The sequence below is a fragment of the Centrocercus urophasianus genome, unplaced genomic scaffold (assembly GCF_019232065.1).
Source record: "Centrocercus urophasianus isolate 14NV4802_14NV808 unplaced genomic scaffold, USGS_Curo_1.0 seq_23, whole genome shotgun sequence".
In the NCBI taxonomy this organism is placed as follows: domain Eukaryota; kingdom Metazoa; phylum Chordata; class Aves; order Galliformes; family Phasianidae; genus Centrocercus; species Centrocercus urophasianus.
In genome coordinates, this window is record NW_024884789.1 from 6662372 (window position 1) to 6679374 (window position 17003).

The 17003-nt window shown below is 47.9% G+C and overlaps 1 protein-coding gene across 2 annotated transcripts in view; it reads right to left on the reverse strand.

Moving 5' to 3' along the window:
- The window catches only part of NTRK3 (neurotrophic receptor tyrosine kinase 3), a 177440-nt gene that overhangs the window by 149244 nt on the left and 11193 nt on the right, over positions 1 to 17003 (reverse strand). For both annotated transcript variants that reach the window (XM_042824711.1, XM_042824712.1), the window contains exons 2-3: positions 3378 to 3452; positions 2447 to 2518 (exon numbers count right to left, since the gene is read on the reverse strand). In XM_042824711.1, coding sequence (XP_042680645.1) covers positions 2447 to 2518; positions 3378 to 3452 — 147 coding nt within the window. The remainder of the gene's footprint in view (positions 1 to 2446; positions 2519 to 3377; positions 3453 to 17003) is intronic.

The following is a 17003-nucleotide window of genomic DNA, read 5'->3' on the forward strand; positions in this document are numbered from 1 at the left end:
CAAACCTCATCCAGAACCATTCTTTTAAACCCCTACAAACCTGAACTCCTGCAATTAGAGCTAAGTGATCTGCTTATGATTGCACAGCTGGGGTCTGAAGACAAGCGCACGCAGTAAGGAGCAGCCAGAAATAGAAGCTGATAGGAGAAGGCAGAGCTATCTGGTCCATCCGAGATGAGGAAGCTTTGATGAAAGACATTGGGGAAAAAGTCGCTTCAGAGGGAGGCTGGGATCCAACCCAGAACAGGGAGGGGTGGGGAAAAAAGCAACTGAGTCCCTGCCATTTGTATACAAGCTTCATGTGGAAAAATGCCTGCTGCTTTTCAGATCCAACTTGCAGCACCCCACGAGGGTTATCCTTATTCAGGCTGTGAAGTCTCTATGTTTGTTAGAGATGTGCAGTCTGTATCTCAGCTCCACCTGCAATCATCCAAACCTAGCAAAGGAGGAGCAAAACCACACAGCTCACCCATCAGCCTGAAGTCCACTGTCCTGCAACACATTCAGCTGCTGCCAACTCTACCATGAGGGGATTGAGATGGTATCCCTTGCTCTTGTCAGCTACTGTACCCACTTAAAGCAGTCCAAGACTCACAGCAGAGTGATATTTCCATTAATCCTTTTATCCCTGGCACCTATGTGTAGTGGCTTCAGAAAATGTCAGGCTCTCAGCAAGCTGAGCTCTCCAAGAAGCAGCAGCTACAAAGATGCTCTGATGTGCTGGCATAGCCCCATGAGCACACAGTGGAACTCAATTGGCACTGTGTGTCTCTAAGCCTGGGCAGCATCCACGCTCTTATGCCAGAATTGGACAGTCCCAGGAGAAAGAAGCCAGCACCATGACATGAGAGTTCAAGGAAGCAGATTTCCCTGCAAGACCCAGCTCTGCATCCCTATGGATGAGAATCTGCCACCAGGAGCAGCCACATTGAAAGCATTCACACACCATGGACACACCACTGGAACACACTGCTGGGTGTGCTCAACAGCATCAAATCCCACCAGCAAACATCAACCAAATAATGCACTTCCTTGCCTCAAGCTTCAAACGGCAAGGAAAGAAAGACATTAAGAACATGATCAATCTTACATGGCCCGAGCAGTAAACAAACACATATTTCATCACAACACACCAACCTCAGCTTTTGACACAAGATGGATATGTCGGGGGTTTTTTTCCCCCCCATCTCAAAAGTAATCTCAAAAGACAAAAAAAAAAACCTAAGTGCTTTCCAAGAAAGCAGTAACAATTGTATGTGTACATGTTAATGGCACACTCAGATTCAAAGTGAGCATATTTCCTCCTACACTCCTATGATAACCAAACTAATTTCATCAGGAACCAAATGCTATGTATATAACAGATAAAAAATGAATAAACTGCAACAGCACAATTGACAAATTACATTAGAAAAAAGTCAGTTGGGAAAGGTATTTCAGAAAGAACATTTCCCAGTAACAAACAACTACACAAAATACAAAACAAATGCTACAAATCAAAATAATAAAGCATGAAAATCAGGGAAATCCCTGTGGCCAGTGTTAAGGAGTTTATATTATAACAAGATACACACTTTTAAAACTCAGAAAGGCCTCATGTTTGTTCATAATGCCCTTAACTATTCATGCCCTTTGGTACTGCACATCTCCTATTTAGGAAGTACTTCACCGTCACTTAGCAACTGTAACTGGTTTTCCAAAAAGGAAGCTTCTGGGGTTTTCAGTTCAAATAATCTCTGAGCATACATCAAAAGACAAATAGATACAACCTGCAGAACTGGATATATATCCCTCCACCAGTAGCATTCCATCTCAATGGCCACCTGCACCCACAGAGTCAAATGGCTGTGCTCTACAGCCATCTTCCCCATAGAAAAAGCTACTGGCATTGGTTTCTAAAACACAGGGATGCTCTCCATCCAGCTCACCAGTTCAAACCCAAAGCTGCACCACTCCCCACCAATTTTTTTTTTTTTTTTTTCTTCTTTTAACCTGTGCCAGAGCCAACAAGGCTTTATCTTGGACACAGTTGCTTTGACAAGACATTTCAAACCCATGAACACTTTCCACAACTTGCACAGTACTCCAGCTTTTGTTCAATGCCTTTGGAAGGCGAATAGATATCCAGTAAAGAAATCCCTTGACCTCAAGCATAGGCAAGCTCCTTGGGACACCATACCCGATGGCTAATGATGCCCAGGGAGCTGAGCACTCAAACAATATCTCACAACACCACTACTCCAGCCCTACCCCATGCCCACCAATGGGCCAGCTCACAAAGCCACTCATTAGGAGATCTGACAGCCACGTGCCTCAGGATTTGCATAACGAGATGGCCACCTCTCAACCCTTTCCCCTTCAGCATCCCCCTCCCTGGTGCCACGGTCTGTGACCAAAGCCTTGCTGGGGGAGCAGAGGGGCACAGACAGCAGCTGGCTGCACTCACATGTAGCGCAGATGAGGGTTCTTCGCAAAGGCGCGAGGTTGGATATTTCGTAGTCCTGAGTTCCTGATTGTCCTGGAAAGAGAATGAAAGGGCAGCAATGAAGTCCATGTTGAAGACTGCTCTAAAGCCCTGTGCTGAGCACAGACACAGCACAGTAGCAGACAGTACACAGGAGCCCTCCAGTCCCTAAGGAGGGACATCTCACCCCCAGACAACCCCCTCAAGTGCAGAGGAAATCAGGCTTTTCAGCTTCAGCTGACACCAGCAGCACAGGCTCAGCACGCAGCAGCTGCTGGGCTGCAAACAACAGTATGCCCCTTCACTGTTTGCTTTGACAAGATGAGAACTGCATCAGTCGGCATGCAAGATGGGTGTTTAGCATGCAGTTTGTTGGGGTTCAGATACCCAGGTGGTACCCAGCCTTCCCAAGCACCAAGAAAACTACTTTCAGGCAAAGGGCCTCAGTTTCTCTGTGATGCACAAGGTCAAGCTCTTCTGAAACCAGGAGGGCTGCACAGGGAGATGTCATTTCCTAATTATGCAGCACTACCACGACAACAACCAAACTAAACGAGAACCAACAGCCCAGCATTGAAGGATTGGCAGAGACAGCTGGAAATCCACACTGTGGGACTGAAATGAGTCAGAACAATGCACAAGCCCAGCACCAGAACAGCGGGGGAGAGGAGAGGTCAGGGCTGATGTGTGTTGACAGAGCTGTCACGAGCTAGCAATCTTCCTTCTCCCAGATCCAGTAAAGACCAGAAAGCACTTCATCTCCATTTTGTGAAGTTTCATAACAAAACACTGCAGAGCCAGCAGCTTAAATAGGCTCCAAATGCCACAGCGCAGAGAAAGAGGGAACCATTTGCTTAGGAAGCAAGGGACTGCCCAGTGCACTTCTCCTCCCCGACATGCAAGACATACTCACAGCCTCTGGAGTCCCGTGTACAGCTCCATGTCTACAGCATTCAGCGTCTGCAAGTTCTTCCAGTTCTCTATGTGTCTGTGAAAGAGAAGGAAAGGCTCAGCTACGGCACATCCAGATGGCTCTGCCCACTCAGAGGACAGCAGACATGTTCACCTTTGCTCTAGCTCAAACCTTCAACGTGCAGAAGGTCTGGAAATTGAATGTACTCTGGCTTCAGCAGACATATCCCCAGATACATGTGGTATGCATCATGCTGCCAAAACAAGCAGCTTCCCATGCTGCTTTTTATTCTGTGTTCCCTGCACTCCAGGGTAAAAAAACACCACCACCAACATGGTTTTACCCACAATTTTCAGTGTAGGAAATGCAACCGATCCATTGTACGCCATTGGTAAAGTCATTGCTTCTCTCCATGCACATCAGTGAAACAATGCCACTCAAAAGGAGTGAAAGTAAATAAAACGTCTCAACAAAAATATGGGGCCTGAAAAGGGGAGGAAAGGAAAAATGGCATATATTTATCCATTCTCTTACTATAGTGGACAACGGTGCTGGTCCTTGCTAGCTGGAAGCGCTGCTGGCAGCAGAGTGCCAAACTCAGTTTGGAAGCCATGCCTTTATTATAAATTCCTCTGTCACCTGGGGCACTCTAGCAGGTATGTTACAGAGAACAGAAAACAGAAATAGATCTGTCACCATGGGATTGTTACTCAGTAAATATTAGAGCTGGGGGAAGGTGACAGATCGACAGCCCCAGAGGACGGGGTCCCCTGTTATCAGGAGCACAGGAGTGATGATGGCAGCAGCATGGCCGCAGGCCCCTAACAAGCTGCAATGCTGTGCAGTTGGGAAGAAGCTTGGTTTCCACCAGCCCGGTAGTCCTTGGTGAGTCAAGGCTTTCTCCCAGACCACACTCATATTCCTTCCAACAGAAAGCACATTTCCAAGAGAACCTTGCTGCACAGCAAGTAAATGTGGTCCTCTACCAGAGCAATCTCGGAGGACGTAAATCTGTCCAGTTCCCTTAGACAAGGCATAAAAGAAGTGCAGCCTCCAAGTTCAGGAGCACATGCTCCCAAACTCACATTTGCCCTGATACCATCATTGGCTTCGTACTCAGCCCTGGGCAGAGAAACATTTCCATGTTATGGAGGGTTGGGGTGATGGGCCAATGCTAAAACCATCACCTCTGAGTATAGGACATCACATGGTGGAACAGAAGGTGATTAAGGGGAATAGAGACCCTTCAGCCACTCCTGGAGCAGTCACAGAGGTCATACATTCCTTCTCAGAACATAGTGAGTGCTAGAGAAGCATTTGCACAAGAATAGATGAACAAGCACAATAGAATCTGGACTTAAACTACATCCCAAATACCATCCACATAAAGAAGAAGAAATGTAAAAATCCAAATTCTGGATTAAACTTCAACCCTGAACATGTTTCTCTGCTATCACCATCCAAATCCAATAAGACCAAAGACCCAGGAGTCATCTCTGTGGGTGTCCCATCCCTGGAGGTGCTCAAGGCCAAGTTGGATGGGGCCCTGGGTAGTCTGAGCTGGTGGGGAACAACCAGACCATGGCAGGGGGTTGGAGCTTAATGATCTTTGAAGGTTTCTTCCAACTCAAGCCATTCTATTCTAACCCATGAAAATTTCACATCCTAGGGCACAAGACTAGAGGACTGTGTGCCTGGGTACTTGCCTTTTGCAGGGCTACAAACATGACTCCTACAACCCAAAGGAGAGGCTCCTCCAAGAAAAGAAGAGGCAGGAAGGGGATGACTTGGGTTTACCACTAGGGCACGCTGGAGCTGAGCCCTGAGCCAGGGCTGGGAAGGAGGTGGCAGCCAGATTGGCTCTTGTTTTATTGATTGTGGTTGCTAAAATAAAATAGTCAAGGTTATTTTTGACCTGACACTCAAAGCCACACGCAGCATATGAGAGGTAGGAAGAGACCTGGGCTTGTTCCCAATGACACACACAGGCTTGCTGGTGACTGGGGGTCTTGGTGGGAGCTGTAAATCTGACAGAACTACAAACATCTTGGCCTGCTCTGGACTCAAAATGAAAAGAGTCTCTCATTCTGTCCACAAAATGCTGCACTATAACTATGGAAATGGATGAAGTACATAATGCCAGTACAGACCTGCACTGGACAGAATGGCTATTGCCCTCCAAGCAGTTCAATCCCTCCACGAGTGACATTGTACCAAGCTGCAAAGAAGCCTTCAGAATCCATGCTCCAGCCTCCCAAAGGCAGCCCAGGATTTTCCAGAGTCAAATACACTCTGGTTTGTTATTTACATACACACACAACACCCATATAGGGAGTGACAAGGGAGGTGGAAATCAATACACACACATAGAAAAATCCCATGACACAGCAGCTGTTTTACATAGAGTGCAACAGAGGGTGACAGCATCATCTTGAATTAGGTGCACAGTTCAGCAAGCAAATTTGAGTCCTTGTAGCTACACAGATGCTTCCCTTCACAAGGGGTCCCAGAAAGTTGTTTTCATATATATCTATACACACACACTTTTCAACTTAGCAGGAGTCACTCCCTAGCTCCTCAAAGTGGTGAATCAGACTTTGTTGACAGGCACCCCTAAGATACACCCAGAAATCCATTTTCTTTTGTTCCCTATAGCTTTTGAAAGAGTAGCGTAACCTTTAAGAAGTGGATTCAGGCAAATCCAGCCAGCACAAAATAAACAGAAATGCATCTTACTCCAAAAGTTCAAGGAGTCAAGCTGTGACTGCAAAATTGGCAGCAGTTGCACAGGAAAGCAAACCAACCAAAGAAACTTCATTCCTAGAACTTCAGTCTCTCTTCATGTCCTTCAGCCTCTCAAGTTAGGTTCTCCTCTTTTTCTTCCATGGCTTTGCTTGCCCTTGAAAGACTACATCTTTCCCATTTCTATCCAAATTGGAACCTTCCCCGTCTGTCTCTGAACGTTAACCTGGCAGAACACATCTGCAGGGCCCACACCAAAAACAGATAGGACAACTCCCAGCCCTGCCCCATTCTCTGCAATCAGACCTTTTAGGTATGAGTTACAGCCCATAGGTTACTCCCTCCTCCCTACAAACTCCTCTAAGTATATATTCCTGAGGCATCCCTCAGTTATTACTAAGGTAAGGAGCTCTTCTGCAAGATGCAATAGCTTCAATAACACTATACTCCACAAATCCTCAACTGTGCACCATATACACATCCACCTAGACTCATTTCCAGCTTTAATATCAGCGCCACATGAGATGAATCACTAACAAAGATGGAGGGGGAAGCAAAGGGGAAAAGGGTTATTTGTTTTAAATACTCCCTTCCTTCTCTACCTCTTGTCTATTAGGCAAGTCCTGGGCAAGTCCAGGTCTCCCTGCAATGTAAAGCTGCCATTTACAGACCAAACTGTCCTGTTTAGGAGTAGCTGGGGCTTTTTCTTCCAAATTTGTACTGAAATGCTGCACTGGAACCCTGCTCTTCTCATTTCTTACAACACACGCACACTTCGTATTTGTCTTGAGTCAAAATTATCCTTGCTTAAACAGCTTTTTTCCTTTCCTGCTATTTACCCCTCCTTCCTTTACAAGGAAGTCAGACCCACCCAGCAATCATTTACAAATTACACAAGGTCAGTTCTCCCAAGGCAGCATGTCTGTACTGTGCAGCGAAGAGCAAGGCAAACTGAACCAAACGCCTTAAGACATAGAAACTCAAGACACAGAAGTGATGCAGATACGTTCTCAGACAGAGCCTTGGTGGCAAGGTTGTTTGACTTCTGGCTTCAGACCCAGTATACAACTGGATCTTCAGTGACCTTCGCAATAAGAACCACTATGATAGTCACTGTAATAGAAAACTGCTCCACTTTCTTCACTGACCTATTTAAGTCCTTCTTATCTTCAATAAGGGTGACCAGGAACATGCAGCAGTCTCCAGGAGGACTCAGTTTACAGAGGCAGCTCCCCACTGGTACTCACAATGCCTTGGCTTTCAGCCCAAGATCATAGCATCCTTATCATAGCCGTATCAGCACTTGTCCTCACCTGCAATCCAGCACTGCACCAAGCACACCTACCCACCAGCTCATTCACAACTGACATGACTTCCTAGCTGACAGCAAAAGCCCATAGAACTCCCATATGTGCACTACTAGGATTTGTTTTTTTGGCCCTTCCTCTCTGTGCCCCCACAGCCCCTGCACTGAGCCAGCAGCAAAGCCCACAAGCCAGCTCCTGCCTTTTGAGCCAATGACTTCATGAAGGAGCCAACTTCACCTTCAAGCAACCTCTTCCAACATATTTCACCACTTTTTCCTCCTATAGCCAGCTCTTCACCTCCAACACTGCACTATTCCCAGTGTAACACAATCATATTAACCTCTCACCATAAAGCAGTCTCTTTGCTTAGGAAATTAGTTACAGGCATAAAGTTATCCAGACAAAAGCTATCTTTAGGAGGACAGTCCTGCATCATATCTCAGCTTCCACTTACAACAGCACAAAGCCCTCTTTGCCAGCTCCACAGCTCCCAGTCACTGTGTGAAACCAGTGGCTTTTCCCCTGTTTTGCTGATAGATCAGAGATCTCATTGGCTATATGATCATCCATTGGCAGGCTTTAACTTTCAGCTGGTCTCCAGACATGCCAACAGCCAGACCCACTTGTTGGAAGCACAGCAGTGCCCACCATCCCACAGGAATTCCCATCATTCTGCCAGAGATGTCTGACAATACAGGTTGGTGTCACCTCCTTGAGACCACACAGCAAGCCCACACAGCCCTATGCACTCCTCTTCCAGCCCAGGGCCAACGCAGCAAGGGAGATGAAAACATCCACAAATATTTAAACACAACCAGGCTTATTTTATCCTACGTGAATGAGGCAGGGGTGAAAAGCAGCAGCTTATGCCAATTTACTGAGTGATTAGCTTGAGGCTACTTAATGTCTCTGACCTTCCTTCACCCTCCTTATATGACAAGGATAATATTTATCTAATCTCCCTCAGCTTTTCAAGTGCTGTGGTAAATAGCTAAAAAAAGGCACTTGATGAACACCAAGTACTACGCAGCATGCCTACACGTGTGCTACCCAAATCTACATCCAGCCCAGACTGAAGGAGGATGACTTTCCATCAGGATGCCATCGGCTCCTATCTGACAGAGCAGATGGCACATCTTCAGAGCCATGCTGCACAAGTGCCACGTTGGGCTGCTAGGGACATGGGAGAAGAAAATGTTTGGTCAACACTCTCAAAAATATGGTTTGAATTGTTAGTGGTCCTGGGTGGAGCCTGCAGTTGGGCTCAATGATCCCCTACCAATTCAGGATATGCACACATTGGAAAAGCAAGCAAAGTATTAGACTCCTTGCTCTTATAGGGCAATGGGAAAATTGATTTGTCATCCAGGAACATTACACCTCGCCATGCAGATAGAAGCATTAGCTTTCAATTACCTGATATGTTTAGCATTATAAACAAACCACTTGGCACGCCAGCACTAGACCATGAAAATATGAATGTGACAGTAGGAAGAACAGAGAGAAGTCACCTATTGACTACTGAGCCCTGCCTCCTCCAGGCAGAGGTGGAGGAGCAGACAGCAAGCCCTGGAGGCTGGGAAAGCACTGTCCCCAATGTCACCCCACAGGGGCAAACACCCTGCACTCTGGGGCTGGCAGCCCCTTTTATTCACAGGGCTTGGGAACCCATAAAGAAATCAGCCATTTTTCACAGTATTATAAGGCACTTATCACATACATTTAATAACCAGAGGCATGAAGGACTTGATTCCCTCAATATGGAAGTTATAAAATTGAATTGGTAACTGAGCATTAAAGGCAAGTGCAGCTGAATGAAGACTTATGAGGGCAATATTTTCCTTATTTGAAGCGTGGGCTTCCCCTTCCCAAGCACACATGGAAAAGTCACCCAGCAGCAGATAACTTTACATCATTAAGGATAATTTGAGGTCAGTGAGAGAAAGGGTGGGGACGCAAGCAAATCCAGCTTTATAGAATTAATTATTAGCGTAACCCCACAGTGTAATTGCAATTCGTCAAGGTAATGATCATGAAGCACACCACTGCAACACAGCTCCCTGTGTGCTAGCAGATCTGCTCCTCTTGGCAGGGCCACATAGGGTACTTGTTGCTGGGGAAGATGCTCCCAGTCACCCTCCTGTGGGTCCAACCATCGTCAGCTTAGGCATCCAACCCAACAAATCAAACTGAGCTCTTCCAGAAGGGCTGGGCAAAAGAAAAAGCCCTCCATTCCTATCCCAAGTTGGACTCAATGATCCTGACGGGTCCCCTCCATCTTGGGATATTCCTTATCCCAAGGGAGCCTCCATATCCTTGCCCAGCTCTGGCTGGTGACTTAAGGAGCGGACAAAATCCCTAGCAGGGACAATGTTTCAGCGTTACTGAAGGACAGCAGGCTGCCCAGAATGGACAGATTGCTGCAGAACGTGGGAAGCAGTATGTTCCCATTATCTCACACTACATCCAAGGCTTTTCAGTGCAGGAAGAGTTATGCCCAGTCACCTGCTTTTAGAAAGGAAGAAATAGGTGCAAATGGGACAGCAGAGCTGAAGGAGCACTGCAGGCAGCAGGGCAATTGCCTTCAACATTTGTTGAACATTGAAATAACGTTGAACATTGAAACATCCTCCTTAATCTCTCATCACTGCTACATCTCAGCTAGTGCTCAGGAACTGAGATGTCCCAGATCCCCACGATGCTGAAGAACCTCATTAACCTCCTGTTAACAACTGCAACCACAAACAAGCATGCCCAATTGCAACACAGCCATCTGGGACAAGAGGGCAATCCAAGGGGAGAGAGACCATTCCTCCAGATATCTTACAGGGAGCATAAACCTTGAGATGAGAGAGCATCCTTTGCTTTATGGGGTGCAGGAGACCAAGCAGACTCCCCTTTGTGCAGCAGCTGATTCCCTGTGCACTCTCCAGGTCAAAGGAAAGGATGCTTTTACCCATGGGAACTCACATGCAGCGAGAGCTGGAAGCACGGAGTATTTTGTGGCCTTTAAAGATCAAACAGCATTCTGTAGACCAGGGTGCTACTTCCTCAAAATCAGCTCCCATAATCACATTCTGCCTTATTAAACCCTCCTTGCAGCTTCAACTAGAGGTGAGATTCCCCCACACTCCACAGGTCTGTGGCTGTTCAGAAATTAAAGCCATACAAATAAAGTCATGAAGAGTTGCCAAACTCCGCTCCAGCTTCATGCCTCTCTTAGACAGCATGGTGCCCATACACATCAACAAAGGAAGGGAATGGAGCCCAGGTGTGTGATCACCACATTCAACCTGACAAGAGTAATCCTTAGCACTGCGCCACCGAGCATCCTCTCCTGCCCAGAGCTCTGTGCTTGTCCCCTTCCATCCAGACCCGCTGCCACTCCCGGCTCTGCTCTCTGTTGCACACCCCCACAAACCCACAGGCACGCTTCCCCAAAGCAAAAGCTCTACAGGAGTCTACATTTGGCAGCTTTTACATCCACACCAGCTTCATCCCAAACCCTGTTTAAATTTAGCCGCGCGCTCTGAGGCCATACACACTTCATTTCTGTTTGCATCCCAAAATGCAAAACTCAAAGCTCAGAGCTGTGAACCATGGGCACCCACAAGTCTCTGTGCTCCTGCCATGGCTGTGGCTGCATCTATAACCCTCCATTCCCATCTCATCCTCCTCCACAACACCTCAGCCTCATTTATCAGGGCTTTCCCACAGCCCCAACACCAGGAAACCTGCCGATCCCGTGCAGCAAGGGCAGAGCCAATCTATCCTGGGCTCACGTCCTGCTCCCACGAAGCACTCATTTTCCCAAGGAGCCTGAACTCCTCTCCCCCAGCAGTTTGGCTGCCCCGATGTTTACAAAGCAATGCCCAGCTGGGCTGGATGGGGGCCAGGCTCCCAGCCGCTCTGCTCGGGACAGGCACAGCAGCTCCCAAACCCTTCTGGATGCTGAGCTTCCAACCCCACAAGCTGGCAGCAAACTTCCACCAGGATAACATTTGGATTCCTGCAGCGTGCAATCAGCCCAGGCAAATAAAGTATCCCTTTTTATGTGTTTCCCCCCCACCTCCCCCTTTCTCCTCTGCTTGCATTTTTCTTATCACAGAGATGGAAGAAAAAAAAGCATCACTCAGAAGGAGGGGGATGCACACATTACAATAGGTTGGAAGGTCATGGAAGTAGCAGGTACATAATGGGGCGACAACTGGCTCTTAAAAGGAGACGTGAGCCAGCGTGCTTGTAAACATGACATAGGCAGGAGGAGGCAGGGCAGGAACAGACACTTTAAAAGCTCTTCTCCCAGCATTCCACTTTGTTCACAAAAACATGAAGAAAAAAGAGCTTTGCAAACATATTACATGAGAAGGCACTGACAGCCACAGATGCTGCTAACAGGGCTGCTGTGTTTGAGCTGACCCAGCAAGGGAAACACAGAATATGGGGATCACTTCCATCTCAGATCTCCAGTTAAAGGCACAGACATTGGAACAACTTCCCCAGGGGGAAGCACATGGGTTCCTGCTACCCAAACATGACCTTCCACCACTGATGCTGATGATTTATTTAGTGGGACGCATTTCTTCTTGGTGCTGCTAAGGGTCACAGAGTAATTTCCCCCACATCCTTGAACCAAGACCTTGAGCAGATTTTACTTTCTTGTTGTTGTTTTGCTTGCACACAGTCACTCCAACTTCATTTCTGCTCCCCTGCAGGATCTGGAGGTCCCAGCCCAACCTTGGAGCAAAGCACAAGAGCCCAGAGAGTCAGCAGCAAAGAGAAGATTGCCCTGCACAAAGAATACAGACATTGTGTGCTGCTGGCTCATTCACAGCCTGCAGCAGCTGGGGCCTGAGAGCCTGTGCTATGTGCCAGGCTGGGGCTCACTGGGGACAGCAGCTGGTGTGGGACAGCCCTCCTGCAGCACTCCTCCCTCTGTGGGCACCGCAGTGCGATGGGGAGAGGTTGATGTGTTTCGCTCTGCTCTGCAGGAGGAAGAATAAGGGTGGGTTTCACGGTGCATGATGCCATCAGGCCACCCCTCAGCACCACATTTCGGTTGCCTGGTGGCCAGCACACCTACCCACAGCCCCACTGCTGGCCACCAACTCCAGGCTGCCATCCAGACACAGCTACTCTCAACTGCAGAATCATCACAGAATGGATAGGGTTGGAAAAGACCTCAAAAATCATCTAGTATCAGCTCCCATGCTGCAGGCAGGGTTGCAACCCACCAGATCAGGCACAACATAAGGCTGCCCAGTGCAAGAAAGCAGCTGTGCTACATTACAGTAATTCACTCTGCAAGTTTCCTGCAGAGAAACACATCTGAATTCAACCAGGAATTGGAGCTCCCATGAACTGGCTCAGCAGGGTAGTGGGAGGTGAGGGCAGGACCTCTCCCAGCATCCCCATCCCAAGAGCACACCACAGCCCTGCCCAGCAATCCTAATACAATCATCACCTCTAGTTTCCATATTCTAGGTTATGAGAGCATCATGATTTCCTGGCCACAAGGACCCAACACTGAGGCAAGGAAGCCACCCCAGCTAAGGGACAACCCACAGTCACCCAAACCTCCATGCATCACACCTGCTGACCAACAGCTTCTGCCCAAGGCAGTTTGCAGCTGGGTAGCTTTTGTTTTTTTAACATCTTCTCCCTATCTCCCTTTTGAAAAAATTCTGTAGTTGCTATGGAAATGGTCTCATCAGTATGGGTGGAACATAGCAGTGCCAGCCAGAACTCCCTGCAGTTCCCAGTTGACACCAGTGCCCAGGAACTGGCTGTGCTGGAAGTTATTCCAAGCTGCACAGGATCCAGACCTTAAAGCCATGATGGGCACTGATGGCTGACTGAGACTCATCTGGGAATCAGGGTAGGGACCTGCAAATCACCCAGGGATAAGCCAGGATTAAAGAAAATAATAAATCAGGACACCCTCACACTGGCTAAGGGTTATAAACAGCAACAAGGTGCAGCCTCCCCAGCAGTACCTCTGCCAGATGTAGGCAGAGAGATAAGCACAGGCAGGGCAGCAGGAGAAGAGGCAAGCTTTGTCACAGGTGCTGTGCATCCCTCAAGGGAGGTTTCTGCTGCTCACCATGTGCTGCCACATCCCCGCCTCGAACACCACGCATGAAGCTCGTTTCACAGCACCTCTGCACGCTTGGCAATGAGCAGGATGCAGATGTTGAGCTGGGTGCTTCCCCAAGCATCCATCTCCCTGCAGCAGGGTTTTTCCTACATTTACATTGATGCTGCCCATCTCTCATCTCCATCCTCCTGCATCAGCTGTATGAGCAGCCTCAGAGTCTGTCACGCAGCATGCCCCCCCCCTCTGCCTTGGTCCTGCAGCATATGGGCAGTGCCATCATGGTACTGAGATGCACTATTGCACATCCATGGGGTGAATGCCATGCTGAGTTTAGCACAGAGCTGCCAGATCCTGCTTGTCCTTTGGGCACAAGTCCTGATTAAAGTCCTAAATCAACGCTTTGCATCCTCAAGCTTCAAGAAGCACATCAACATTGGGAGCTATGTGCACCTTCAGCCTTGCCTACATGTTCTCCCAGAAGAATGCACTGCACACAGGAGAGAAGAAAGGGCTGAGCTGTTACTGAGCCACATACCCTTGGTCACAGATGCTGCAAAGAGGAGCCAGTGCTCCAGTGATGCATGCTGTCATTTCTGGCCCAGATTTAATAGGCTGAAGACCTAAAGCACAAAGCAGCAGAAAAAAAAAGTGCTTCCCACCCTGATCATCTTAGTGCATACCAGAACCTCTTTGTTCCCTGCTCCCAGAAACGTCATTGCACCAGCCCAGAACATTTTGCTCCACAGTTTTGGCAACAAGTGCTGTTCAAACCTGCTTGCAAAGCAAAGAAGCAATCTGCAAATCTGCAAAGGTCGGAAAAGACCACTGAGATCACCAGGTCCAACTCCAACCCACCCCACTGACCACATCCCTCAGTGCCACATCTCCACAGCTCTTGAATAGCGGGAACAGTGACCTCACCACCTCCCTGGGCAGCCTGTGCCAATGCATTGCTGCTCTTTCTGAGATTTCTCCTGATATCCAGCCTGAAGCCCAACCGTGTGTGGACAAGGAACAGCAAACACAGGGAACTGCAATCCTTTAATTGCATCACATCACTGCAACCGTGATCTCATGACACTATGTCTCATCACTATTCTCATCCCAGTGCAGAGCCCCATATTCCCACACTAATCCTGCTCCCACAGCCCCTTTCCCACCACACCATCCCAACAATCCTCACCCCAGAAGTGGAGCATACACCACCCCATCACCCAAAAAAACTGAAGCACAGACAAACAACTTATCCATCATCCAGCAGTCCATCTTAAGATGCCACTTCTCCAACACCTCACTCTTTCAGCACCCTTATCTTGTCCCACAAAAACCTCAGCAGCATCTCCCATGATGAGGCTGGCTCAGCCCCAAAGCTGATATTACCTATCCATTGGAAGAGCAGTGTATCAGGGTTGGTTCCTTGGGCACCCAGAGTCCCCATTGTGCCCATCCCATCTGCACCCTGAGACACCAGCAGCACCCAGAACCTGCACACAGCACAGTGCTGCCTCGGCCCCAGCCGATATACAGCAAATAAGATTACAACAAATATAAACTAATGATACAGCTGTCAAGGCAGATTAGACTGCACAGTGTAAAAAATTGCAGGGCTGTTTAGTCACAACAATATAAGATTAATTTATCAATACAGCTTATGTGGCGCTGGAGAGATAGCAAATTGAGTAAGTGAATCTTTTCTACACCTTGTGGGGAGGGGGAGCTCCCAACCTGCTGGGTGCAAGGGTCCAGATACCCATGAGGATGCACGGGATAGGAACAGCTTGGGGCAGCCACATGGCTCTCCCAGCTCAGGTGTGATGATGGGATGCCACACATGCATTTATTTACCTAATATTTTCAACTTTTGGAATTAACATATGCAAAAATATGCAAAGCCACCTTTCAGGGGTTCCAGCCCTGCCAGGCACAGTTGGACCATCTTTCAAGGGCGCCCACAAAGCGAGCACGCAGCCAGCAGCCCCTCAGAAGATGCTTCTGACTCATCCTCAGCCCAGAAGATACGACCCCAGTAAGCCCATATCATTCCACATCCCCCCTGCTTTGCCACCCGCGGGTTAAAAATGTGCAAGTAAATAAATAGCTGCAGTGATAACAAGCCAAGGTTTCGATCTGTGAAGGTGAGAGCACAGCAGCAGCCGCCGATACGAAGGAAGCGCCCGTTTCTATAAATATTGAAATCCGGTAATTATCATCATTAGAACTAGTTGTGATTTATCCGCAGCTCAATCCCAACAAGTAAAAATGGCATTTATTTGCCACAATTAGAACAGCTAAAAATACCTCCTGAACCCTGCCTGGCTTCAAAAAAAACAAAAAAAAAACAAAAAAAAAAATCCCATGAGTGGTCTTAGCTTTGGGTTTTGGTGGGGAGCAATGCAAGAGGTGAACAAACCCTGTGTTTCCCCCAAGGGGCACTGAATCAAAGTCCCGTCATCTTTCAGAAGAAACTCCCAGCTCCACAACTCCCTACACAACACAACATCCCCCCCAGCAAGCTGCAGACATAGAATCATTAAGGTTGGAAAAGACCTCTACAGTGATGATCTTAAACCAACAGTTGACCCATCACCCTCACGCCCGCTAAACCATGTCCCAGCATGTTGCATCCCTACAGTATCTTTACATTCACAGACAACTACCGAAGAGGCAGCACACTGATGCCTTTAGTCTATATCACAGCCCCAGGCAGGAGGTTCCCCCATCAGATGGCCCCAATCCCCCCACGGCTTTCTCCGGCTGCTCCAAGACAGAAGGTTTCCCTGAGGAGACGTGCCTGACTCCACGGGTCAGAGATGTTCTTTCCAACAGCCACACTGAATATTTTCCCCACTTCTTCAGTAATAGCCGGAAAAACAAGCTGTGAAATGGGCAGCTTGACAATTCCATGCTGCACAGGGGCAAAGGCGACAAGGTGCCAGACCCATGCTGCAGCCTGGGGACACCCCCGGCCACCATGCACCCATCCCCAGCAAAGATCCACCCCAGCCTCCTCCCACAGTAACCTGACCATCCCAAGGACTTCTTTTTTTCCCCCTCTTCTTTCTCTTTCCACCACTATTTGCTCAGGAACCTACAGCCTATTTCCCCTCCTTTCAGCAGCATCCTATCCAAGGCAAACCAAACTAATTTTAAGAGTAAGATTTGGCAAGACACTATATCAAATGCTTTACTAAATCCAAATATATTAGGATTTCCACGTTCTGCTCAGCCACTAATTTTGCGATTCCATCAAAAAAGAAAAAGCAATCAGGTTTGTCTGGCAAGATTTATTCTTCCTAAATCCCCGCTGTTATTGCTCATGCTTTCCTTATCCTCTAGTGCTTCACTTTCTTAATACTGTGGGACTGGAAGTGTTTGCTGGAAATTTATTTTTTGCTATTTCTATGGATTTCTAAAAATCTGCCTCTGCTCTCCTCCGCTGCCCCCTGCTTTCCCCACCTCTATCAGCATCCCTGTGCTGCT